The 27,536-nt window shown below is 40.5% G+C and overlaps 2 protein-coding genes across 5 annotated transcripts; one reads left to right on the top strand and one right to left on the bottom strand.

Annotated features, from left to right (window-relative positions):
• Positions 1 to 598: 598 nt before the first annotated feature.
• Positions 599 to 23,890, bottom strand: GPN1 (GPN-loop GTPase 1). Of its 4 annotated transcripts, none has more exons than XM_078444841.2 (14): positions 23,759 to 23,890; positions 22,956 to 23,049; positions 20,821 to 20,860; positions 19,267 to 19,333; positions 18,351 to 18,388; positions 15,585 to 15,663; positions 15,280 to 15,374; positions 14,295 to 14,340; positions 12,359 to 12,505; positions 11,186 to 11,268; positions 9,626 to 9,665; positions 8,885 to 8,975; positions 4,230 to 4,337; positions 599 to 2,725 (listed from the first exon to the last, which is right to left on the bottom strand). In XM_078444841.2, exons 1-14 carry the CDS (start codon positions 23,867 to 23,869, stop codon positions 2,640 to 2,642), a joined length of 1,125 nt encoding a protein of 374 aa, XP_078300967.1. In that variant the 5' UTR covers positions 23,870 to 23,890; the 3' UTR covers positions 599 to 2,639. The 4 variants fall into 4 exon arrangements, with proteins under 4 accessions (XP_078300967.1, XP_078300968.1, XP_078300971.1 ...); XM_078444842.2 differs by having other exon boundaries at positions 23,858 to 23,884; XM_078444845.2 differs by lacking the exons at positions 19,267 to 19,333; positions 20,821 to 20,860 and having other exon boundaries at positions 23,858 to 23,876.
• CCDC121 (coiled-coil domain containing 121) lies at positions 23,822 to 27,536 on the top strand. The gene is made up of 2 exons (XM_060651376.3): positions 23,822 to 24,520; positions 25,213 to 27,536. Exons 1-2 carry the CDS (start codon positions 23,985 to 23,987, stop codon positions 26,180 to 26,182), a joined length of 1,506 nt encoding a protein of 501 aa, XP_060507359.2. The 5' UTR covers positions 23,822 to 23,984; the 3' UTR covers positions 26,183 to 27,536.

Here is a 27,536-nt window from a genome sequence, read left to right as displayed (position 1 = left end):
ATTAAGTGAATGATTACCACTGGAATAATTAGGAGTAATTGGCAAATGTGTGGTTTTTGCCTTGGTAGTGGGTGCTGGTATGTTAAATCCTGCTGAAATTTGTTTTTTGGGTACAGTCTTTTGAAATTTACCACACTCTTTTAATAGGGACCAAAATCAAGGCATGGCTTTAATTAGTACATTATTGAATGCCTTAAATGTCCCAGGTGCTGAGAATAAAAATGAATGCATCAGCAGTAAAATGAGGTTATAAACTATCAGGTAACTTACAAATTTGCTAACTGTACAACCCTTAGCATGCTTATCTAAACTCCTATTCCAGACTCAGTTACCTTCACTTTCCCCTATTTATGAAAGTAGACATCAAGCAGTTTCCATAAAGTAGCCATCTAGTATTTAATCCATTCAATTAGCAAGCATTTATTGAGCAACTGTTATGTACTGGTTCCTGTGCAAGAGATACAGAGATGAGTAAGACTGTGTCCCTGTCCTTATGGAGCTTTCAGACAAGTTATTTTTTAAAGAAGTACTCAAAGGCACTAAGCAGAAAAACCAAATATATTCAGTTTGCTTTGTAAATGTTTTCCTCTTGAACAGGTTCAAAAATTTTTTTTAACATTTTATTTTTTACATTCATCATGCCACGAATTCATAGGGAATGGGCTCCAGCAGCTCATGCTTCTTTCCATTGGTTCAAAGTGTACTTCTCTGGGTGGGGCAGGCTGGCACTTCAGCTGAATCCAAATACCTTTTTCTTTGGCTTCCTTCTTTTCCTGATCATTTTCCTTCGCACGTTTCAGGAAGCTCTCTGAAGAATTAATATGTACAATCCCCTTTCGCAAGAACCTTGCCCTTGTTTACAACAATGGCAGCAGCATACTGGGCAACACTGTAGACTTTTCCAGTTTTGCCATGCTAAAATTTGTGGGGCGTTCCTTTTTGAATAGTGCCTATTCCCTTGAGGTCCACAATATCACCTTTCTTATAGATTTGCATGTTATGTGGCCAAAGAACAACTCCATGCTTTCTAAAAGGCCTAGAGAACATATGGCAGGTACCACTCCTCTTTCCCTTTGTGTTGGTCATTTTGAAAATTACTGGAAGATGGCAGTTCTGCTATGTTCAAATTATAGACCTATATAGGTCTATACTCTATAGGTATAGAATACTGAAATTGATACTTAATGGCAAAATAAAATATTTTTACTTTTAGAACGTTTAAATTGGAGAATAAGCACCAGATGGTCAAGGTTAGGGTACTCTTAATAAAGCAGGTCATTTTGTGGATACCTGAGATTTTCCTGGCCTAGAACTGTCACAGGCTATTTGAGTTAGAGCAGTGGTTCTCAAACTTAAATGCATGGGAATCCCCTGGAGGACTTATTAAAACAGATTTCTGGGTCCCACCCCTACAGTTTCTGATTGAGGTCTTGAGTGTTGTATTTCTAACAATTTCCCAGGTAATGCTGATGCTTCTGGTCCACTGGCCACACTTGAGAACCACTAAATCAGAATGCAGATTAGGCAGGGATAAAATTCCTTAAAGGAAATGCACTATGTTTTATATTAATAGGAAGAATGTGCAAGCAGGGCAAAACTTACCATGGCTACTATGTATGGAATGTGCACCTGACCCAAATCCATGGCCTTTGATGAAATCACCAAGGATACTTTAAGTTTAAAGTACAATACAGGGGCACCTGGGTGGCTCAGCTGGTTAAGAGTCCTACTCTTGATCTCAGTTCAGGTCTTAATCTCTGGGTTGGGAGTTCAAGCCTCGCACTGGGCTCCATGCTGTGCATGAAACCTACTTTAAAAATATATAAATTTTAAAAATAAAGTACAATACAAACAGCCTGGCTCTGTACCTGGTTACTAGGTATGTATACACAGGAGGCTTTAGTAAACATCCCTCTTTACTGAGACAGGTTTGGACAGGTGGCTTTAAACCTCTGTGTTGAACAAAAGTGAACCTATGTGCAATTATATAATTTTCTTATTTGAAATTATGATAGGGTTACAAAATTAAAATTAAAAACTCTTTATCCAAGTCACCATCAAAAGCAAGATTCTTACTCATTAATCTTTTGTTTTGCTCAATTTCTTCAACAAACTGGTGTCCTAAAATGTTAGCTACCCCACGTGAGACACATTTCATCCCCAACATTGATTGATTGCCAAGGAGACTTCCACTGCCACTCTGGGCAAGCTCATGTTTTCTCTCTCCCTTTCTGCTAAAAGGAGGGGAACTCATGGTGTAGGATCAAGGGCAAGATGCTGGGAGAGTAAAGTATAGATCCAGCCTAATAGAGATTTGAAGTGAATTTTAAGTTCTGTTTCATCCATCAGCAGCAAAAGTACGTAAGTTCAAACAATAAAACTGGAAGCTTTAGGCTTGAAGGGGTATCAGCATCCAAAGACAGTCCATATCCTTCCTTGCATAAATCCAAGGAAAAGGCCAAGGGGAATTGGCATCTACCTGCCAGGTCCAAGAGTCTCCTAACCCTGGCTTCATCTGAGTCAAATTTCCCTATTAGAGAAACTCTGCTACTCTGAACAAAATTGTCCTTTATGGTAGCCCCCAATCAGAGGTAAGAATAGTTCCTTCACAGAGTTCCAAACGTTTGAACTTCTAGAAACTATTTGTTGTTTCTCTTCCAGTATTGTGCCATTGATTCTTGCATAAAATTCTGGAATGCTGGCTCTTCACGGCTTTCCTCCGTAACTGCAAGGAAAAAAGGTCAATTCTTTTTAGCTTTTCCATTATATAGGTGGTTAGAGCTGCTGTCACCAGTCCATCAGAAATAGTACTCTGTTTCTAACAAACTAAGTGTTCACTAATCCCAGTAAGGAAATACCTCCCAGAAGCATGCTCTATTTATCATGTTGCCCAAATGCACAATTTCTCTCATCTGTAAATGAGAATACCTCATTCATAAAGTAACTAGAATGAGGTCCCATTCCTAGGTATTTTTAACCAAGAGAAATATATATAGCAGCTTTATTAATAACTAAAATCTGGAAATAACCCAAAAGTCAATTAGCTAATGAATGAACAAATTGTGGTATGGCCACATAATAGAACATTATTCAGCAATAAAAGAACATATTTCTGATACATGGATGGATCCCAAAAGCATTACACTGACTGAAAAAAGTCAAATGCAGCAAGCTATTAAATACTATGATTCCAATTATACAACACTCTGGAAAAAGTAAAATTATAGGAACAGAAATCAGATTACTGATTGCCAAAAACTAAGTGTTCAGGAAGAGGACTGAATAAGGAATAAGGAACAAACAAGCATAAGGAACTTTTGGGGGTGATGGAAGTGTTCTGTATCTTGATTATGATGCCTGTTACAAGTGCACATATATTTGTTAGAACTCATCAAACCAGACACGTAAAAAGGTTGGACTTTATGGTTTGTAAATTACACCTCAATAAATCTGAGTCAGTGAGGTACACTGGATGGTAAAGAGAGGTTTGCTCTTGGTCACTGATTTGACCTCAAAGAGTTGTTTCAAGAAATCGATTTCTGTTCACAGAAATCTATGCCAGGTGGAGAGCCCTTTTGGGTTTCCAGGGCCATTCTATCCTCTGGTACAGTCCCTTCTAACTGGTTTCAGTCTGCCGAGGCCTCTCCTTATGTATTCTTTGTTTCCCCCTCCTTCGCCCCCCCGGTAGTCTTTTATTTTTTTAAGTTTATTTATTTTAAGAGAAAGGGGAGAGTGAGTGCACACACATGCACATGAGTGGGGGAGGGGCAGAAAGGGAGAGAGAGAATCTCAAGCAGGCCCCGTGCTGTCAAGATAGAGCCTGAAGTAGGGCTCGATCTCGCAAACTGTGAGATCATGACCTGAGCCAAAATCATGAAGAGTCAGACCCTTAACTGACTGAGCCGCCCAGGTGCCCCTTCCTCTCATGTATTCTTAAAACAATAATTGCAACCAAACAAAAATCCTGGATTCCTCAGAGTTACGACCTAAAGATGAGAAGACATGAGATTAATAAATAAAAAAGCCTGCAATGAGTTCAATATTAACTACTCAGTAGAAAGGCCAGGAACGCTCAATATATTGAACTCTTGCCTGCTGCTGTATCCAGTGCCATCTCTTCTCTCCCCTGTCACTGGCTGCATACATAAGGTGTCTCTCAATAACAAAAAGCTCCTGAACAAACAATGTGAGGATAAGCAGCTGTTCTCTTTTCATGGGCCATCTCTCACCTCTGTGGTCAATATCATCAGTATCACTGTCTGCTTCCTCATCCTCTTCATCCAAAGTTCCCCGAGTCAGGATCAAGTCAGAAGGGTCGAGTGCAGGAGATAAGCTGTCTACAGAGAAAACACCTATGAGCACCATGTAATGAACCTATGCCTCCTCAAAAAGGTGATTTTCAATCCATGAGTAAGTAGGATTATAAACTGACAGGATGAAAGTAGTCACAATAAATATAAATGCAGAATCTTACCTCTTCTAAATGTATTGTTAATACCACTTAACATTTCTACAGTAGTTTAGTTCACACAATGTTTCATGAATCTAAAAGGTGCTGTTTTTAAGCTTAAGAAAATTCCTGGTAGTAACATCATTCCTTTTTACTAGCTTCAGCTTAGAAGAGGCTATAGTTTTTCCTACAAAGACTAAAGACATTGAAGCAGATGCCACGTGCTGGCGAGTCAGGGTAAAAGTGTACAGCACTAAGGAAGTTTCCTGGTGGAAATTTAAGTTCAGAGGGTCTGAAGAGATCAGAGGGTGAAATGACACAGTAAAGGAGCCAGGATATGATTCAAGAAAAAGAGGGAGGGAGGGAGGAAAACGGAAAATCGAATCTATTTTTAGAGCCAAATTCCCTACTCAGGGAAACTGAATAAGGACTAAGTGCCAATCATCAGGAAAACGTCTAATCAAGCAATTCCTGTGAGGGGATTCAGCCCGAGAGAGTTGGGCTCTATGAGAACCTAAAACCATGCTAAGTATCATAGAGCTATGGGAGGACATGACCACTCTCTTCAGGAGCTTGGTCTCAGAGAAACCAGCTGGGGAATAAAGGTGGCCATCAGCAGCAACATCAAGGGACACAAATTTCAACAGGCCTGTGGCCCTGAAAAAGGATGACAACGTGGCATGCTAACAGTCAATGCCTCATTCTGTGTCCAACTATACTTGGGATTTTCCCAAATAACTTCTTGAAAGTCCCCAACCTTTAACAGGTTATCAGAATATGGCAGCAGATTTAATTCACATTTGTTGATTCACATATTCATGAGTGATTCCAAAGGAGCACAGCACACAAATTTACGTTGCTAAGGTGTGCAACAAGCATGGCCAGGCAAGTTCACTTAAATGGTAAACCTAGGCAGTTTCCTGGTAAACCCAGCATTTCCTCCTCCAAGTGGCTTTGTTCTCTACTAAAGATACAGCAATAGCTTTCATCAACAGAACTTCAATCTTTTAAAGGCCAGTCCAGTCCATACCACTCGAAAGTGTGGTTGGGTGGGGGTGCATATATTCTAAATATGAGCACCAACCTAGAAACCCCTAAGAATCAATGACAACATTAATTCAAAAAATAAAAAATTCAATAAAGTAGCAGCATAAAAAGACTAACATATGGAAATTAGAAGCCTTCATATACACAAACATAACCAGTTAGAAGATATGGTTCAGAAAATCCCATTTTCAACACTAACAAAGAAGATAAAATTCTTAGAAAATTTTAACAAGAACTATGCAAAAACCACATGAGGAAAACACTCCTGAAAAATCAAGTTACATTTGACAAATATAAACACACTCCTGCTCTTGGACAGGAAGACTCAACGTGACAGTTGTCAGTTTGCCCTATATTAAAGAACATAATGCAATGTCAATAAAAACACCAAAGAGCTGTTTTAGCAAGCTAAATAAGTTGACGCTAAAGTTCATACAGAAAAACAAACAGACAGGAAGAGCCAGGGAAACACTACAAAAGAAAAATATGAAAAGGGACTAGCCCTGTCAGACATTAAAACATTTTATACAGGCTCTACGTAATTATAACAGTGTGGTAAAGACACAGACAATCCAGAAGAATAAAACAGAAGTCCAGAAATATACCCAAGTACACATGGAACTTTAGTATACGATACAGGTGGCATCTCAGATTGCTGAGGCAAAGGTAGTCTTTTTAAGAAACAGTGTGGGGGCGCCTGGGTGGCTCAGTCGGTAAAGCATCCAACTTCGGCTCAGGTCATGATCTCACGGTCCGTGGGTTCGCGCCCCGCGTCGGGCTCTGTGCTGACAGCTCAGAGCCTGGAGCCTGTTTCAGATTCTGTGTCTCCCTCTTTCTCTGACCCTCCCCTGTTCATGCTCTCTGTCTCAAAAATAAATAAATGTTAAAAAAAAAAAAATTTTTTTTTAAAAAGAAACTGTGGTACAATTGTTTATGAAAAAGGTAATACAGAGCTATACTTCACACTATATCCAGGAATAAACTAAATGGATCAGGGATCTAAATGTAGACACTGAGGGGCACCTGGGTGGGTAAGTCGATTAAGCGTCCGACTTCGGCTCAGGTCATGATCTCACAACTCGGGAGTTCAAGCCCTGCGTTGGGCTCTGTGTTGACAGCTCAGAGCCTGGAGCCTGCTCTGGATTCTGTGTCTCCATCTCTCTCTGCCCTTTCCCTGCTCACTCGCTCTCTCTCTCTCTCAAAAATAAACATTAAAAAAATTTTTGTAAACATAGACAGTGAAACCACACAAGAACTACAATAAAACATAAGTAAATTCCTCTTTAACACAGTATGGGTAAGGGATTCACAATTACGACACAAAATCCAGATGCAGTAAAAGAGAAAGCAAGTAAATTTGACTATATCAAAACAAAATAAAAACTTTCGCCTGGCAAAATAACACCATGAACAAAGTCAAAAAACAACTGATTGGGGCGCCTGGGTGGCGCAGTCGGTTAAGCGTCCGACTTCAGCCAGGTCACGATCTCACGGTCCATGAGTTCGAGCCCCGCGTCAGGCTCTGGGCTGATGGCTCAGAGCCTGGAGCCTGTTTCTGATTCTGTGTCTCCCTCTCTCTCTGCCCCTCCCCCGTTCATGCTATGTCTCTCTCTGTCCCAAAAATAAATAAAAAAAAAAAAAAAAAAAAAAAAAAACGTTGAAAAAAAAAAATTTAAAAAAAAAAAAAAACAACTGATAACCGGGCACCTGGGTGGCTCAGTCTGTTGAGCGACCCACTTTGGCTCAGGTCATGATCTTGCGGTTTGTGAGTTTGAGCCCCGTGTTGGGCTCTGTGCTGACAGCTTAGAGCCTGGAGTCTGCTTCGGATTTTGTATCTCCTCTCTCTGCCCCTTCCCCGCTCATGCTCTGTCTCTCTCTGTCTCAGAAATAAATAAACATTTAAAAAAATTAAAAAAAAAAAAAACAAAAACAACTGATAAGGAGCACCTGGGTGGCTCAGTCAGTTGAGCATCTGACTTCAGCTCAGGCCATGATCTCACTGTTCGTGAGTTCAAACACCACATCGGGCTCACTGCTCTCAGCCAGAGCCTACTTTAGATCCTCTGTCCCTCTCTCTCTGTGCCCCTGCCCATCTCCCTCGCACTCGGCTCTCTCTCTGTCAAAAATAAATAAACATTTAAAAAAATCATGACAACTAGGAAGAAAATATTTCCAACTTGCATCACAGAAAAATGGATATTACCCCTATTACATTAATGGGTATTAAAACTAGTGAGTAAACATGTGAAAATTAAAAGGATATTCATATGGTCTCAAAGCATCACCCAACAAAATACTTATCATAAAGGGAAAAATAACTTTATAATGAAAAAAACCTGGCAGACACCAACTTAAGCAAGTAATCAAAATTAACATCACCAGTAATGGGACAAATCTACACTGTGTGCCTCCAGATGTTCTGCGTGGAAAAAACTCAACTTCACTTGTGTAAAGTTCTGCCACCTGAATTGAATACTGACGGAACATCAGACAAACCCAAACTGAGCATCATTCTATAAAACATCTGTCCCATACATTTCAGAATTGTCACTGCCACGAAATACAAAAAATGGCTACAGAACTATTCCAAATTAAAGGAGAACAAGAGACTGGACAACTAAATGCAATGCAGATCCAGGATTTTCTCCTGCTACACAGGGCAAACAGCTACCTCTAAATGAGGACTACACGTTAGACAACACTATCAGTGTTAATTTCCTAATCTTTAGTTAACTATAATGGAGTTCTATAAAATAATATCATTGTTAGGAAATATATGTTAAAGTATTCAAGAACAATATTCAAGAGTAAATCTGTAACTTATTCTTAAATGAGTCCAAAAAAAGGGAATATATATGTAATGTATAAGCACTTTGTTTACAAATACACTTATATGCTTATATGAAATATAACTGCATACCTATTGAGAAAGAAAGAATAAAGTAAATGTGGTAGAACATAAACATTTTTGGAATCTGGTTGAATGGCATATAGTAATTCCTATGCTAACCACACAATTTTTCTGTTAATCTGAAATCAGGCCAAAATAAACAGAAAAGAAAAAAAAAAGAGGGGGGTAGAGGGTGAAAAGTATTTAAGAAAATAGAGAAGATATCAAGTATCTTGCCAAAGTAAAGCAAAAACTACCTTAAGAGGAAGAATTCAAAGTCGTATAGTTATATATACAACTTTCAGGAGTTTATCTTTCCAAACCATTTTATATATATATACACACAAAGTAAATGTGACAGATCAATTGATCTATCTAAAACACCACATTATCTTCATCCTTTTCTCTTTATCTCTCTTAAATGTGAGTATCTTCCTGCTCAGTGGAAATAAGCATATTCTGCTTTTAGTTCCTAACACCAAGAGACCCCCCATTACCAGAGGCAGTCCCTGTGTCCAAGGCTACGGAGCCCATATCTTGCCGAAGGCGTTCCAGTTGTTCTTTCTGTTGCTGGCTCTGTGCACTGGCCTGTACATACAGAGAAAAATATCCTCATATTAAAAAAGGAGCCCCCGAGTTAGATGCCAGACTTCTAACAGGAGACAATTAAGTATACAAATACTAAAGGCTATTTAGACATTGAGGCAGGTAAGAGATGGCTGATATGGGAACAGAAACACTGAATACCATGGGCCCAGATTAGCACAAATTCAGACTGAAGGGCTCTGCAGACTGATTTAGAGGTTTCAGAAATAGGACACAAAAACACATCAAAAGAACCCTCAAGAAGACACAGCAGTGATAAGGGGCGCTGTGCAGCCAAAGGGGGCAGGCCAAGTAATTATTTGGAATCAACACTGTGAACCACCTCTTTTGTCTTAAAATTCTATAACCAGCCTTTAAATGAGCCTTGGAGAAGTGAAGTAGGGCATAAGAAGTGCTTAGCAAATGTAACAGAAAAACCAGATTTTTAAAAATTCAAATAAAGAGAAGGAAAATAATTAAGGGGCACTTCTGCATCCAGACAGCACACATACACATTTACTAATTTAAAATAACAAATACCTAAAACATACCCTGATAGCCAAAACAAAAGCATTTATGGCAGAATTATTAGTACATGGTTTGAAGTTATTTTTTTTAGTGGCCCAAAATATACACTAACCCTCCTCTCTTACCAGTGATTTCTTCAGACGTTCATATTCAGGACGATATTCCCTGGAAAGAGAAAACACTTTCTTAATTCTTTTGCTTATTAATCTGTCCTATCTGCCCTCTATCTTCCTAGGTCTCTGACAATAACAGAAGATCTGACCTCACTGAACATTAGATGTAACAAGTCTCAGTCACTGAGATTCTAACCCTTTGGAATTAAAGTCAAGGTGCTTGTCTCCACCCTGTAACCAGCAAAGATACAAAAGACTGACTGCAGGGCTGGAAAGATGAACTCTGGCACCCATGACTCAGGAGCTCATCTTTTTTTTTTTTAAGTTTTTTTTTTCTTTTTTTTTTTTTTTTTTTCAGTAATCGCTACATCTGACATGGGGCTTAAACTCACAAGCCCAAGATCAAGAGTCAGATGCCTACAGACTGAGCCAGCCTTGTGCCCCAAGCTCATGCCTCATTTGGGTAAACATTTGAAATGAATAAAAGAAGGAAGGCCTATTGGGCTCAGGTAGCCCAATATATAATTATGTGGCTAATCTGGGCAACAACAGGATACAGAAAAGACTTCATCCTGAGGCTCTGATAACACACAAAAAGACCCCTTGTCTGATGAATCAAAATCAAAACAATGTATATAAGAACCACCATGTGGTTGTTAGAATCTTGCTAAGTATGAAGCCAAGAGGAACATACTAGTAAGCAGCCAATGATCATGCCAGGAGCCCAAGGAAAGGTGCTCTGATGACACTTTCCTTTAGGTAGACAGAATTCCAGTATTTACCCACAATAGTAGTAACAACCATTTATCATGAAGTATGCTTGCTACGTGTCAGCAAGTGTGCTAGGTGCTTCAGATGTATTTTCACAAATAATCCTCACAACAACCTTAACAGTAAGTGCTATTATTCCTGATCTACAAATGATGAAAACTTGCTAAGGCTACTCATTTATTAAGTGTGGGAAACAGAAATCCAACCCATGCCTCTATGACTCCAAAGTCTATGTTCGTAATTTTTTTTTTAAGTAAGCTCTACGCCCAGAGGGGGGCTTGAACTCATGATCCTGAGATCAAGAGTCACATGCTCTACTGAGCCATCCAGGTGCCCCTCCAAAGTCTATGTTCTTAATCCAGGGTCAGCCAATGTGGCAAATAGGCCAAATCAAGCCCACTGCGTATTTTTGTAAATAAAGCTTTATTGGAACACAACCATACCCATTTGTTTACAAACTGTCTGTGGACACCTTTGCCCTACAGTGACAGCTGAGCAGTTGCAACAAAGATTGTATGGCCCACAAAGCCTAAAATATTTACTATCTGGCTTTTTACAAAAAGGTCTTATGATTCTTGCTCTTCATCTTTCAATATAGCAAAGGTCTTATACTCCTATTTTTAAAAAAGTTAATGGGACTTGTTATCCCTAAGTGTACATATACAGATCGAGTACACGTAACATGTGGTAAATAGAATACTTACACTATGAAAACCAAAATGCTTTGCCCGGTAAAACTGCTGTTGTATCAGATTGTGTGTTGCTAAGAATGTCATCTACAGGATTTTCCTTTATCCTCACCTTTCATACTCTTCTGCAGCACTGGTGACTTGCGTGAAGAGTTCATCTAAGCCTGTACCCAGAACAGCAGACACACCCACCACCTGCCAAAAGCATCATTAATGCCACTGAGGAAATAAGTGTATATTTAAAAAAAACATTTTTTATGTTTATTTTATTTTTGAGAGACAGAGACAGACAGACAGACAGATATCACAAGTGGGGGAGGGGCAGAGAGAGAGAGAGGGAGACACAGGATCCGAAACAGGCTCCAGGCTCTGACCTGTCAGCACAGAGCCTGACGCAGAGCTCAAACTCACAGACTGCGAGATCATGATCTGAGCTGAAGTCAGCACTCAACCCACGGAGCCACCCAGGCACCCCACAAGTGTACATTTTTAAATGGTATACATTACTTTGTTCGAACGTCATAAAATCTTCACAAAAGTTTAGATACTTCAAGATATCTCTTACAAAGAGTAAAGCTAAAACAAAGCAAAACAGCATGCATACTCAAAAACCATGGAAGTAAGTCTATGAAAAAGAGAGGACTGGAAAAGAAAGAGAATTAGCAGGAACAGTAGGAAGTCTTCTCCACTATTCCCTGTCAATTTCAACCACTGTCTGTTCTCTACAAAAATTAGTATCTCATGTTAATTATCTGATGTTAATTATGTCTTTGCTTGGACAATTACCATACTGCTTGCCACACCTACCCTCTTTTGCTTATATAAATCTTAACCTTCCTTCAAAGCCCACCTCTAATGTTATATCCTCCAAAATCCCTCTCAAGAGTGATGTGTCCCTCACCAGCATCAGGCCCAACCTCTAATCTTTTGTAACGTCCTTACCACAATATATCATGTTTCAATTATGTGTGTAGCCTTCTCTTCAAACTAGACCATAAACTCTGAAGGCAGGGTCTTTACCTTACTTATCTTTTTTCCTTTTTAAAAGTAATCTCTATAATCAACATGGGGCTGAAACTCATGATCCCAAAATTAAGAATCATATGCTCTACCAATTGAACCAGCCAGGCTTATTTATCTTTCAAACCACCAGTTTTCAATAAGTAATGCTTTAAATGCTTTTTTATGAAGGTAATGAACTTTTCTAAGATATGTTCAAAGCCAGCCCTATGGGTTAAGAGGTTGTCTGAAGGGACTATCAGTATAAGCAGAAGAGAAAGTTTACCCTAAGTGAGCTGTAGAACTCATCTAACACCAGGCTCATTGAACGAGTGAGGTTACTGACGTATGTAGTCTCTTGATTCAGGGCATCTTGGAAAGCCTCAAAATCTTGCATCCATTCCACTGCAAAGCTGTGATCGATGATGTCAGTCTGTACCAGAAAGAAGTCAACTATCAGCAACCAGAGATGAGTTCAGACATCAAACAATGCTAAAAAAATTTTAATTGAGTGATAATAACAAAGAACAATTATTCATATAGTTCCTTTCTGTTTCCCCCATTTCCTTCTCCACTACAACAAATCACAAAGAGCCAAGACTGTTGTAAATAATTAAATGAAGATAGGTGTTCTCTTGATGGACGCAGACCCTCCACCATCCACAGCCAAGTGACCATGGCCACAGTGGATGCCAGCACATTCTAAGCTCTGAAGTGATACGGTCTTTTGAATACTAGTCATCAACCCTACAACAGGGAAGTTTAGTATCTGTTTTAATTGCTACTTCCACCCCCACGTGCACAGTCACAATTCTAAGGGATAACATACACTATGCTTGAGGGGCTACTCTATCTGGCTTAAAACTACTTTGATAATCTCTTACTCGGCACATCCCCAAAGGCAAGGGAATTAAAAGCAAAAGTGAATTACTGGGACCTTATGAAGATAAAAAGCTTCTGCACAGCAAAGGAAACAACCAACAAAACTAAAAGGCAACCAATGGAATGGGAAAAGATATTTGCAAATGACACATCGGACAAAGGGCTAGTATCCAAAATCTATAAAGAGCTCATCAAACTCCACACCCGAAAAACAAATAACCCAGTGAAGAAATGGGCAGAAAACATGAATAGACACTTCTCTAAAGAAGACATCCGGATGGCCAACAGGCACATGAAAAGATGTTCAACGTCGCTCCTTATCAGGGAAATACAAATCAAAACCACACTCAGATACCACCTCAACGCCAGTCAGAGTGGCCAAAATGAAGAAATCAGGAGACTATAGATGCTGGAGAGGATGTGGAGAAACAGGAACCCTCTTGCACTGTTGGTGGGCATGCAAATTGGTGCAGCCGCTCTGGAAAGCAGTGTGGAGGTTCCTCAGAAAATTAAAAATAGACCTACCCTATGACCCAGCAATAGCACTGCTAGGAATTTATCCAAGGGATACAGGAGTACTGATGCATAGGGCACCTGTACCCCAATGTTTATAGCGGCACTCTCAACAATAGCCAAATTATGGAAAGAGCCTAAATGTCCATCAACTGATGAATGGATAAAGAAATTGTGGTTTATATACACAATGGAATACTACGTGGCAATGAGAAAAAATGAAATATGGCCTTTTGTAGCAACATGGATGGAACTGGAGAGTGTGATGCTAAGTGAAATAAGCCATACAGAGAAAGACAGATACCATATGGTTTCACTCTTATGTGGATCCTGAGAAACATAACAGAAACCCATGGGGGAGGGGAAGGAAAAAAAAAAAAAAAAAAAAAAAAAAAGAGGTTAGAGTGGGAGAGAGCCAAAGCATTAGAGTCTGTTAAAAACTGAGAACAAACTGAGGGTTGATGGGGGGTGGGAGGGAGGGCAGGGTGGGAGGGAGGGCAGGGTGGGTGATGGGTATTGAGGAGGGCACCTTTTGGGATGAGCACTGGGTGTTGTATGGAAACCAATTTGACAGTAAATTTCATATATTAAAAAATAAAATTAAAAAAAAAAAAAAAAACTACTTTGATAAGAGTCAGTGATACATATTCATATATTCATATAATCTGACTGAATCTTCTTCCTAGAAGTGCTCATGACTTTGTTTCCGCTAAGTCTGAATCTGTTCTCCAGCATGTGAAAATCCTTCTCACCTACCCAAACCTTCCATTAACACAAGGTTCTGATGAAAAAGAAATACTGAATCACAAAAGGAAGGATCCACTTACTTTATTCATAACCACAATGAAAGGCAGCTTGGTTTTGTACAAGATGCTGAAAATCAAACATCAAGACATTAGTAAAAGCACTTAAGTTCTTGCTTGCCTTGTGTCACTCTGTTGGAATGGAATAAAGAGAAGGGGGATGGATTCAGACTCTACATACAGGTATCCACTCTTGCACAGCACTCACATTCTCCTCTCCCAAGAGGAAAAACCATCACCACCATCAAGCAAACACCACACACACTTTCTTGGAGCAATAATGCTTTAATACTGATTTTGGTTTTTGTGTATGTTTTTTGCCTGGTTGTTTGTTTTTACCAAATAATTGTCTTTTAAGCAATAAATATGCAAACAAAAAGTACTGTCATCCGATTTCTATTTCGATTAGGATTTCTTGTGTCTAACTAGAAGGGACATCCCTAGTCACATTAGGAGGCATGAATACTGGCAGTGGCTTCTGTATACCCCCAAAATCAAACTCTCTCAGATTTAATAATGGTTGGCCTTGCTCCTATGTCTAATGCATTCACATACCCGAGTGAGGCATGTCCTTCTGCCTCTAATGACACCATTCCTGGAGCAAACTTGTGCTTTTTGGAATTATAGATGAATCTCTTTGTTCATGATCCCTCATATTATAATTTAACTCTACCTGTCATAACACAGAAAAGGAGCACTTACACCAAGGAACTCTATTCTATTTAGACTTCTTTCATTCAACTGGGAGGAACTACCAGAAACTCCACCTATTTCTGTAACAAGCAAGGGAGGAAGATAAGTTGCCCATAGAGAATGCCAACACATGTGCCTCTTTTCCCTTCTAACCCCTCCCCAACTCATAACCACTAAACTGAGGGGCAAATTTGGATGAGCACAAATCCAGGTTGGTAAGCACTCAGGACTCAAATACAAAAAAAAAAAAAAAAAGAGAGAGAGAAAGAAGGCTTCATACCTTGCTGTAATACCATGCCCACCAATAATCAATTACCTGCAGGCATAGAGCATATTGGACATGAAGGTTACTGGGTTGGTACTTCTTGATGTGTCCATGACATAAATGACAACTGTTGGAAATGAAGATGCCTAAAGCCACAAAATAACCACAGCCTTAGTCAAAGGGCTCATAACCTATCCCCAAACTCCCCCCAACCTTCCTTAGCAAGGGAAAGTCATTTGAAGCAGGGTGTACAGAGCTTCCATAACTCCCTCCCACATAAGGTCCCAGGCAATAAAGAGATGCTTAACCAGTCTAGTTCTCTAGTTACTCTAAGTAACAAGTCCTAGAATACTCACCAGGGCCTCAGTGATGATTGTCCCAGAAGCTGACCACGTGAACACCTCAATCTGTCCAGGTGTGTCAATCAAGACATATCTGTGCCAAGAAAGACCATTAAAGAGGGGCACCTGGGTGGCTCAGTCAGTTAGGCATCCAACTCTGGATTTTGGCTCAGGTCATAATCTCACCGTTGATGAGATCAAGCCCTGTGTCAGGGCCTGCTCTGACAGTGCAGGGTCTGCTTGGGAGTCTCTCCCACTCTCTCTACACCTACCCCTGCTCGCTCTCTCTCTCTCTTAATAAACATTTGCAGTAAATAAATAAGTTAAAAAAAAAAAAAAAGACCATTAAAGAAGTATTAAACTTGTGCAATGCTGAACAAGATTCCATCACACAAAACACTGAACATCTGATCATCCAAGATTGGAATAACCTCTTCACACTATCAAGTGTAACTTCCTCCCATTGCCCTTAAAATGCATACTACATTCCCCCAGGCTTTGCTCAATGTCCAGTATTCATGCTACCAGGCAGCAGGAGCAGCGGTCCTCAAATTGCTGCAAATGATCACAGAGGAAACTGTGATAGTTTTAGAAACACACTGCATTAAAAGAAGAGAGAAGCAGGGGCGCCTGGGTGGCTCAGTTGGATAAGCATCTGACTCCTGATTTCGGCTCAGGTCATGATTTCACAGGCTCATGATTTTGAGCCCCGTGTCAGGCTCCACACTGACAGCTCGGAGCCTGCTTGGGATTCTCCCTCTCCCTCTGCTACTCCACCGCTCTCTCTCTCATGCGCATGCTCTCTCTCAAACTAAATAAATAAACCTTTTAAAAAAATGAAAGATAAGCAAAACCGGAAGGGAAATATCCTGGGAAACCATCTGGTTTCTTGGGATAGCCGTGGGGTAAAGGTGGAGGGGAAGGAGAAATAGAGGGATAGGGAAGTGACAGCTAAAGAATACAGTGTTTCTTCTTGAGGTGATAGAAATATTCTAAAATTGACTGTAGTTATGGTTGCATAATTCTGTAAAAGCCACTGAAATGAACACTTTACATGGTATATGAATTACATATCTAAATAAAGCTATTTTTTTTTTTTTTAATTTTTTTTTCAACGTTTTTTATTTATTTTTGGGACAGAGAGAGACAGAGCATGAACGGGGGAGGGGCAGAGAGAGAGGGAGACACAGAATCGGAAACAGGCTCCAGGCTCCGAGCCATCAGCTCAGAGCCTGACGCGGGGCTCGAACTCACAGACCGCGAGATCGTGACCTGGATGAAGTCGGACGCTTAACCGACTGCGCCACCCAGGCGCCCCTAAATAAAGCTATTTTTAAAAATGAGCAAAGAATTTTCAATAGACATTTCTCCAAATATACACCAATGGCTAAAATGTATATAAAATGATGTTCAACATCACTAATCATTGAGGAAATACAAACCAAATGTGATACCACAATCACATGCCACTTCACGCCCACTGACATGGCTATAACAAAAACAAGGACAGCAACAAGTATTGGCAAGGATGTGGACAAGGAACCCTCACACAGTGCTGGTGAGAACGTACAATGGTGCAGCCACCAGGAGCTGGGGGTGGGAAGGGGGAACAACAGGAACTGCTAATGAGTATGGAATTTCTTTTGAGGATGAAGAAAAAGGTCTGGAATTAGATAGTGGTGATCAATGCATAACATTACAAATACACTGAAAACCCATTGTATACTTTAAAATTAGAGTGCACTTTGTGTATTTGTATCTCAATAAAGCCGTTATTTTTTACCTCTAGTACGATCCCATTTCTGTAAAAACACCTTATCCATCCATCCTTCTACGTATATACGCATGGAAACATGTGGAATGATAGTCACTGATAGCAATGACAACATATATAATATTATGTAATAATGTTTTACATGTATCATACACTATAAATACTAAAAAATAATATGTAATAGTTAATAATAATGATAGTTACTTCTAGTGGGAATCAAGGTGATAGTTTCATCTTTAAAAATTTTTTTTAACGTTTATTCATTTTTGAGACAGAGAGAGACAGAGCATGAGCAGGGGAGGGGCAGAGAGAGAGGGAGACACAGAATCCAGAGCAGGCTCCAGGCTCTGAGCTGTCAGCACAGAGCCTGACGCAGGGCTCGAACTCACAGACCGCGAGATCCTGACCTGAGCCGAAGTCGGACGCCCAACCGACTGAGCCACCCAGGCGCCCCGATATTTCATCTTTTAAATATTATGTGTGGTTTGAATTCTCTACAATGAGCAGATAGTCTTTTTTTTAACAAAAATAATGAATCATCTTTTTTTTTAAAAAGTGAACCTATCATGATCTAATGACCGTTAAATGTAGATAATAACAGTGTTATTTTATTTTATATTTTGATACTATTTAAATTTAAAGAAATAATTATTCTCTCTGAATCACATAAATTATATTCATTTAAACAAGGGTTAGAAAGGTGTTTCAGAGACTTTCATGCCAGCAAGTGTGGTCTCCCAAGAGAAGACAGGTAGACGACTGAATTTGGACAAAGTCTCAATGCCTCCTAGGAAGTGGTGGGCTTATATGACAGTGATCGGTGGCAGGATACTATTAAATTTAGCTCTACACTATATAGCATCTTAATGATTTTTAGCCCACTTTTTTTCTTCACTTCTAATGGTTTTATCCCAACCTACACTCTTTCAGAGCCTGATGGTACCCTGAAATTCTAGAGATGTGTCAATTAGAGAGTAATAAATAGGTGTTAAACTGAAATCACTTACTTAGACATGTTCTGGGCCTTCTCAATAAATTTCATGACCTAAAAGAGAAAGATGCCAATTACAACAGATAATCACAAATCCCTCTGCAGGGAGGCCTGCCTTTTAGGCACTATCAACTATTCAATCTCTGTGTTCTCGATTAGGACACCAACTAATGAACTCAATGAACTGAAGAAACACAGCCACATCAGCAGCAAGCAAGGTCCTGAGAAGCTGAAGATGATCTGTCACTGTCAGGTCATATCTCTTGGTGCTTTGGTAAAATATTAATAGCCTGTCTCATGGAGTGACATTAGGGTAAAAAATTAGTAACTACATGAGGCACCTGGGTAGCTCAGTCAGTTAAGCGTCCGACTTTGGTTCATGTCATGATCTTGTGGTTCATGAGTTCAAGCCCTACGTCAGGCTCTGTGCTGACAGCTCAGAGCCTGGAGCCTGCGTCGGATTCTGTGTCTCCTCCTCTCTCTGCCCCTCCCACGCTCATGCTCTGTCGCTCAATAACAAATAAACGTTAAAAAAAATTTTTTTTTAATTAGTAACTACAAAACACTTTTATAGAAATAGAGAAAAAGCTAGCCAATGACAATTATGTCACATGTAAAAAGCCCCATTATCTTTCCATTCCACGCCCACTAGCCCATCCCACTCCCCAACCCTCCACTCCATCCTCAAGGTAACGTCCAAGACATGATCAAGAAAAGAACCTACGTCTCTTGGATTTTTGTTTTACTGGCTATGAAGCATCTCACATCACTGATCATTGTCATTACCCACTTCTCTGTCTACCAAAACACTTACTTCTTTTCTATATGCATACGCAGGCTTATTGCTCTTCTTTCCCAGTGTGAGCAAGCTACAGCATTTAGAAGTCACGGGTTTTTACACAGCCATGTCATAAAAGTAGAAACAGACATACCTGATCAAATCTGGTAGCAAAGAGATTGAGTGAAGTCACTATACCACCATTGGGCCCAAGTCCATACCTGGACACTAAGTTGAGGATTTAAATTACTTACAGATCAATTTAGATGATGAAGTTCATACTTAGGGTATCATTCACACAAACAGCATTATAACTAAGTGTTCCATGAATGGACACTGGCAGCTAATCCTTGACCAGTACATACCACACAACCCTAACATCACAAGGAAATATTCATTATCAACATCTTCCTCATCCGTTCGTCATTTTAGGGATGGCTAGGCAAAATGAAGTAATTAAAGTGACCAAAATGTGGGGCACCTGGATGGCTCAGTCAGTTAAGCGTCCAACTTTGGCTCAGGTCATAATCTCACAGTTCTTGAGTCCAAGCCCTGCATCGGGCTCTCTGCTGTCAGTGCAGAACCTGCTTCAAATCCTCTGTCTCCCTCTCTGCCCCTCCCCTGCTTGTATTCTCTCTCCCTCAAAAATAGACAAACATTAAAAATAAATAAATAAAGGTGCCTGGGTGGCTCAGTCAGTTAAGCATCCGACTTCGGCTTGGGTCATGATCTCATGGTTCATGGGTTCAAGCTCCACATCGGGCTCTCCGCAGTCAGCACAGAGCCTGCTTCACACCCTCTGTCTTCTTCTCTCTCGGCCCCTTCCCTGCACGCTCTCTTTCTCTCAAAAATAAATAAACATTTTAAATAAATAAATAAATAAATAAATACATAAATACATAAATACATAAATAAAGTGACCAAAATGTAATAGATGCATCAGGCAGTGAGAGCCTAATGGCATTAGCCAGTAAGACCATCTATATCACACTGCTTGCTCTGATCCTTACTGATCAAGCAACCCGATTATAATTAGTTAACCCACCTAGACCTGCCTACACTCAAAGTACACATTTCACACAGCAATGTACTATGAGTTGATCCTACTACTAAACCTACTCATTTCTGAGTTTCCCAGTCAGAGGAGGTAGTGGCCTCCAAGGCAATACTACTTTGTGGAACCCAGGCACAGCACCAGCTAGCCTCTCTCACTCTGTGCTCTCTCCTTACCACAGCCTATAATTCTAGGAAAATGGTAAGAAAACTGAAATCACAAGCTGAAATAGTATTTCTAATCACCTACAATACCTTTCCTCACATTCATCTTTCCATCCTCTTAGTTCAATTACTTTGAAACGGGAGTCTGGGTGGCTCAGTTAAGTGTCTGACTCTTGATTTCAACTCAGGTCATTATCTCACAATTCATGGGTTCAAGCCCTACGTTGAGCTCCGAGCTTGCTAGGAATTCTCTGTTTCTCCCTCTCTCTCACCCTTCCCCTGCTTGCATGTGCGTATGGGCACTCTCTCTCAAAATAAATAAATAAACTTAAAAAAAAATCCTTTAAAAAATTACTTTAAAGCAATTAATTAAATGCTTTTGCTAGTATTGTTTTACAAAGATACAAAAACACTCTCTCAAAGCCACAAAATATGGACAATAACTATCCAGTGATGAGTCAGCACAGGAGGCAGATGCAGAAAAGGATACTGTTTCATGACTTCTTTATACTTGACGGTGTCACGAATATCTGGGGGGGAGGAGGGGGGAAAGAATTCACTGGAATTTAACACATAAGAAACAGTAAGTTTGAGACCCTCCACCTATCATAGCCTCAGCCAATAGGCCTCTCAAGTCACCTCTGCTTCCTCTGAGGAGAAGAAATAAGTTTCTCTCTTGGTATCTCAGTTAGTTTTCAAATCTGTTTTCTAAATTTTCAAGCTAAGGTCAATGAAATGTGATAGGGAAAAAAGCAAAATCGTGACGAGAACAAAAAGGGAGAAGGCACCCTGCAAGTACCTTCTCTACCAGCAAGATGCTGAAAGCAGCTTTTCAGGCTGCTCTTGCCTGCGTTCTCTTCTACTAACCCCCGGCTCCACACTGCTTTCCTTCCTTACAAAGGATAACTGGCAAGGCACCCATGACAAACGTAAGACTAGGAGCTTGGAAGTTAAGGTAGACATGGTCTGAAATAAGAAGAAAAGTTCTGTACAACTTAAATACCTTATCAGTGACCATATGCATAGAAAAAGAGAGCTAAAAAAATATGAAATTGTTGAGTTACTATATTGTACACCTGAAACTAATATAACATTATATTTGAACCATACTGGAATTAAAAGTAAAAAGAAAGCAAGAAAGCAAGCAAGAAAGAAAGCTAAATCAAGAAAAAGTTTTCTTATTGCCTACTAGTAACAGGGTAATGCAGACATGATTTTTCAAAGGGAAAATTAACGCATCCAGTAATATCTAACTAAATCTAACTATCAGCCTGTAGACCCACCAACTATTAGAATTCCATCTTTTTCTAAATTTAAGTATAATTGACATAGAGTATCTTAGTTTCAGGTTTATATCATAATGATTAGATATTTTTACATATTTCAAAATGATCTCCACAGTAAGTGCAGTTACCATCTGTCACCAAAGTTATTATATTAGGCTGTACCTTATATCCCTGTAATTTATTGTGTAACTGGACATTTGTACCTCTTAATCCCCTTCACCTACTTCACCCACCTCCTAAATCCTCCTGTCTCTGGTAACCAACAGTTTGTTTCCTGTATCTGAGTCTGTTGCTGCTTTGTTTGGTTTGTTCCTTTGTTTTGTTTTTTAGATTCTACATATAAGTGAAATCATAATGTATTTGTCTTTCTGTCTTGATTTATCTCCCTTAACATAACACCCTCTAGATCCATCCATGTTGTCACGAATGGTAAGATTTCATTCTATTTTATGGTTGAGTCATTTTCCACGGTGCATGTATATATATATACACATACACTGTATCTTGTTGATCCATTCATCTATCAACCGAAGTCCATCCTTTAAGTGAGAAGATGTCAATTTTTTCCCAAACCCTTCCCAAAATGATCTCTGCTTAATACAAGGTTTTCCTTTATTAGTTTAACTAGGGTACGAGCAGCTTAACAAGATTAAGAGACACGGAGGGAGAAAATTAGCACAGTGACAGCCTAGAAATCAGGAGACCCACAGATCCCATCAAGAATTAGGACACTGAATCATATCCACTCTTAATTTTTTTCATAGCCACAGATTCCTCTGAAAGCCTGATAACTGGAAACCCCTCTCCAAAGCAATGCATATATGCACATATATATATATATATATATACACGTGTGTGTACATATATATATATATATATATATACACATATATATACGCACACACATATTTTCCCATGTAACGTTGGGAGTGGAAGCAAGGTTCCTATAGATCAGTACATGAACTACCACACAAGAACCCTTAAACTCTCAACTTTTGATAAAAGAAACTAAATAAAACAGGTTTATGTACCAGAGCCTGCTGAAGTGACCTGGAAGTGAGAGGACTGACTTTCTGTCATTTCGCTATCCCAAGTAACAATAGCCTGACACCCTAGGGTCAGAAAGAGGGGAGAGATAATGTGAAGGAAGCAAATTTAGTTAGGGAACAAATAAAAGAATGTGCATAAGGGAGAAGACTTGTTTAGAGAGTCTAGCAAATTCACAGAAAATGAAAATTGGCAGTTTTGAAAAATGAAAAACGAAAGCATTGAAGTCTGGCAAGCTGGAAGTGTTCCATTTTCTGAGGGACTTCACCCAGTTCTGGTACAGTTTACTCACCAATATTGGCAGGAAAGGGTACTTCATGTACAGCTGGGTCCAGATTAATCACATAAGGTGGAGACCCTTGGCTATGCAGATGTCCCGTAAGCCTCTGCAGAGGTGATGGGGAGAGGGTTGTAGTGAGACAAAGAGGGAATGATAGGGACCAAGAGAGAACTTCCATTCCTTTATGGATCATACCTGAAGACTTCTGCACTTACCCTTCTCAGTACTTGAGATATTCGCCCCCAATATCCACCTCCAACATTCAACTCAGATGAAACGCTACCTTTTATCACCCACCTAACAGCCTCCCCCTACTCTCGATCACTTATCTACTTGATTTGTGTGTTTTTTTTCTAGCACTCCCACTAAAACATTAGCTCCAAAAAGCGGGAACCTAGTAAACTCAATTTCGCTGTGTCCGCGGTGGCTGAAACATGACAGCTGTGCAAGAAATAATTCTTTAACAATCTACACCAAAAGTCCGTGTGTTAGCACTGTATTAATTAATTGCCAGTTACTCGTAAGACTGTCTTCGAGAAGCTGACAACTTTGTCGGTAAGACAATTCCAGAACGGCAGCGGTAAGCTGTACCAAGCACGAACTGAGGGTGTGCAGATGAGAGCCCTAGCCCTAATTAAACCAGACTAGAGTCGAAAAGGCTAGCCTAAGAAGGAACCGGAGTTGCTGGCAAGTTCTCGAAAGCCGCACGCGGGTCCCCTCCAACTCCCTGAGACCTTCCTCCCGTTCTCCCTGGCCTTTCGCCTGCCACTGTCAACTTCTCGCGCGCACCTATTAGCCCGCGCCCTGTACGTCACCTGTACAAAGGTGGTTTTCCCAGATCCCGCCATTCCCAACACCAACAGACACACTGGGGGCCGAAGACCCCCAGAAGCCTGCGACTCAGCTTCACCTACGGGCTCCGCCATCTTTCTCCTGGCTCCGCCCACTCTACCGTAGTGACGCTGCGTGCTTAGAGAGGCTTCTGTGACGCGAGGGGCAGAGATAGAGGCTAGAACCCAACCAGTGCGAAAGGGGAAGGCGATGGGGTGGGGCGGGCGCAAGCGATTCCTTCCCTCCCGGCCAGGCTGCGCGCCAAGTTGGGACAGGAGGGGGGAAATGATGGGCTCGGAGGACGGCAGGAGGTGGCCAGGAAGAGAGGCACTCACCGTTGTAGGGAAGGGCCTGGGAAGAGCAGAGTTCCTGTCCCCAAAGCGAGCCGAAATGAGGTCCCCAGAGCGGGGCCCCCAGAGTTCGAAAATGAAGACAGTGCGTTTCTCTTTGGACCCCCGAGGAGCGAGGAAGGGAGCCGAAAGGGAACCGGCAGCTAGGGCTTATTCGGCAACCGGCAAGGTTCAGCCGATCCAGGTTGGACCGCCCGAGGCTGGGGTGAGGTGCGACCCCCGGAGTTGCTGGGCAGCGCCGAGACCCAAGGAGCACAAAATAGGAAAACCTTCCGCAAGGGGACGCCATTTCCGCGTGGCGCAGGACCCTAGCACTACTAGCGCTGCCGCCTCGGCAGTCAACCTCTGTGAATCACACGGGGACCTTGGAGATGAACCCTTGGATTCCCAGAGCAAGTAGGTACTGAAGGGGCGCTGCCCTCGACGGAAGTGTCCATGAAACAGGAAAGGTGGTAGAAAAGCCGGGAAATTTATTGTTACTCCCGACCACCCCAACTGTGCCTGTGGCCCCCCTCGTAGCCGCTATGGTGTTCAGGAACTCCCAAGGTTGGGTTTCACACCCACGCTCTGCCACTTGCTGGCGGTGTAAATTGTAGCCACGTCATTTAAAGTCTCTGAACCGGTTTTCTCCTCTTTAAAATGGAGGTGATACCTGACAGGGTTGTAGTGACTGTGTACTTAAACTGTAAACGACACTCATTTACCTTTACCATAAACTGTATCCCTCGTGCCGTGCAGAGTGTCAGGAGCATAATAGGTATGCAAAAATATTTTCTTGTATGAATTAAAGTACAATTGTGCATTTTGTATTTACTAAATTTTCATTAAGAATTGATAGGAGAGGGGCGCCTGGGTGGCTCAGTCGGTTAAGGGTCCGACTTCGGCTCAGGGCATGATCTCATGGTTCATGAGTTCAAGCCCCGCGTCCGGCTCTGTGCTGCTAGCTCAGAGCCTGGAGCCTGCCCAAGATTCTGTGTCTCCCTCTCTCTCTGTTCCTCCCCCGCTCGCACTGTCTCTCTCTCAAAAATAAATTAAAATTAAAAACAAAAAGAATTGATACGAGAATGCCTCACTTGTTCTTCCTTCAGGTTTGCCAAGGACTCTGGGAGTTCCACTGCACCGTGTGTTAGTTTAATAAATATAATTTTCAAGCCACAGATGCTAACAAAGTCAGAGACGACCTTTAAAGAAAAGACCATGACGGAGCTGAGGAAGGTGAATAGCCGAATAAAACAAACTCGAATGCAGCAAGAATCAGTAATGCAGGAAACCAAGCAGCTATACAATGAAAAGTTACTTGTCCAGACTGAAAACCAATTCTTTCTGGAATACCTAGACAAGGAAATTGAGGAGTACAGAAGGAAGCCTGAAGAGCTATGGGAACATTATTTACAAAAAAGTGAGGAGATTGAACAAAGGAGACAAGAATCAGCCTCCAGATTTGCAAAACAAACCTCAGTGTTTAAAGGGGAGCTCTTGCAGAAGGAAAACCTCCAATCCAATTTAAAGCAGCAGTTGCAGGCACTGAGGGATGTTTCCCTAGTAAAGGAGAAACAGGAGAGAGAAATACAGATGTTACAGGAGAAGAAAAAGGAAGCCCAAGCTGAGATCGATGCAAAGAAATTGGAAGTCCAGCTCCAGATGGTCCAGGAAAAAGCATTACTGGAAAAACAATTGAGTGAGCCAGACCCAAGGCAGTTGGGAAAAAGAAAAAGAGAAGAGCTTGAAAGGAAGGCCCAGGCCTTGGAGGCAGGAGCAAAGCAGTATACTTTTGAGTTCTACCATGACATGAGGAGAGAGAACCAGCAGTTAAAGAAGGAATTACAGCAGCAAACTCAGCAGTGCCAGGAGTTGGAGGCTATTAGGAGCTGGCTCAAAAATCAAAAGCAGCAGCTCCAGCAGGAACAGTGGTATATGGAGTGCTTAGTCCGGGGGAGGAACCGACTACAGGGAAGGCATAACCCGTGCCCAGGACAGGGTGCTCCAAAGACCACAATAACACCTCTCCTAATCACCAAATCAAATATTAATCCAAAGCAATTCCCAAAACAACACTGATTATATAAGGACTGGAGTAAGAATCCTCACGTGCTATATAGACCTGGTTAGGAAGGCTTTGGGATCTGACTGCTATGGTAAAACATCCATCATGATGTGTTAGTGTGAAAGATTAGGTGTTTTTCTTCCAATAGTACTGCTAGGTATTTGTGTGACCGGCATCCCTTAATTAGATTTTCCTTTAATTAATCTTGTTGATGAACAGGATGTTCCTCAAATCTCCAGATAACGTGATACCATTCCCTAAACACCTGTACTTCAAACTAGCTCAAGGAAACCACCTTGAGGAAATGAAAGGAAAAGGGTTGTGTGACTTCATCTAGCTAAATTAGATTTCTTTATATAAAAAACACCTTTTAAGACTAGCATTTCAGATTGACTTTATATAGTGCCTTCTGCTCTTTAAACAACCAATTATCCTCATGCCTCTTGACCAGCTCCACACAAAGGCAAAGTGTTTTTTAATCTTTTTCAAGTTCACAAGCAGTGGCCAAGCACTTCCCCCAGTTTTGAAGAGTGAAAAAGTAAACTGCAAGTCGGAGAAGAGCTAGGAAGAAAAAAAAGCACTGGGCAGAACGACCTTTTGTCTGATGCTCTGCCCCTCAACTGGGTAAATTGAGAAGGGAAGAGCAGAAAGGGGATGTATATTCGGTCAACTACTTTTGACAGTCTTTTCTGTGAAGAAACACTTCTGGCATTAATGAGGTGACTGAATGCCTCTGCTTGTTTTAGGAAAAGATATCAAGAAAAGTGTTAAAATATTTGGAAGACCTTTTAAAAGAGTCTTATGATATCTATTTCCCTAACATTCTAAATTCTAAGATAACAAGATCACTTAATGTTAACTATAATAGGTACTTCAGTTTTAGGTCACTTACTACATTTTCTTATCCTGTGTGCACTTGATAGTACATGAAATGCCTTTTGTAATTAACATGTGCCTTGTATTTATGTCTATTTAGAACTGGAAACAAGATTTTTAATTAGTATAGACGTTTAGTTTTTGAAATTTTTTTGCACTAAAAAATATAAACATTTTTTACACTTATGACATATTGATGATTAGACTATTTGAATGCTAAATCCTAGTACAGGGATATAACCCCATATTTTAACATCACTCCTCTATGGGGAAATATAATCCAACCTTATGTTTTCTAGAAATTGTCAGTGATAAGAAACTACAAAATAATTTTCATGAATTTTGTTTTATTCCTATGTAAAATGAACTTAAAATTGGCTTAAATTTTTTTTCTCCCTCAATGCCTTTTACCTCTAGCTTTAACAATTTTGTTAAATGTGTATTGTTATTAAAAATAAAATGTATATTAATATATCTGTTGATTTTATTTTT

Source organism: Panthera onca, chromosome A3 (genome assembly GCF_046562875.1).
Source record: "Panthera onca isolate mPanOnc1 chromosome A3, mPanOnc1 haplotype 2, whole genome shotgun sequence".
NCBI classification, from domain to species: domain Eukaryota; kingdom Metazoa; phylum Chordata; class Mammalia; order Carnivora; family Felidae; genus Panthera; species Panthera onca.
The sequence above is the reverse complement of the archived record's forward strand: the minus strand, read 5'-3'. Positions and strand labels throughout refer to the sequence as shown.

Coding starts and splice junctions, on each gene's coding strand:
- GPN1 (XM_078444841.2), bottom strand. CDS start 23,869: ATGGCGGAGCCCGTAGGTGAAGCTGAGTCGCAGGCTTCTGGGGGTCTT. Junction 20,861..22,955: donor ACCCTTTCCTGCCAATATTG/GTGAGTAAACTG, acceptor CCTCCCCCCCAG/ATATTCGTGACACCGTCAAG. Junction 4,338..8,884: donor GGACACAGGGACTGCCTCTG/GTAATGGGGGGT, acceptor TTTTCTCTGTAG/ACAGCTTATCTCCTGCACTC.
- CCDC121 (XM_060651376.3), top strand. CDS start 23,985: ATGGGGTGGGGCGGGCGCAAGCGATTCCTTCCCTCCCGGCCAGGCTGC. Junction 24,521..25,212: donor CCCTTGGATTCCCAGAGCAA/GTAGGTACTGAA, acceptor TTCTTCCTTCAG/GTTTGCCAAGGACTCTGGGA.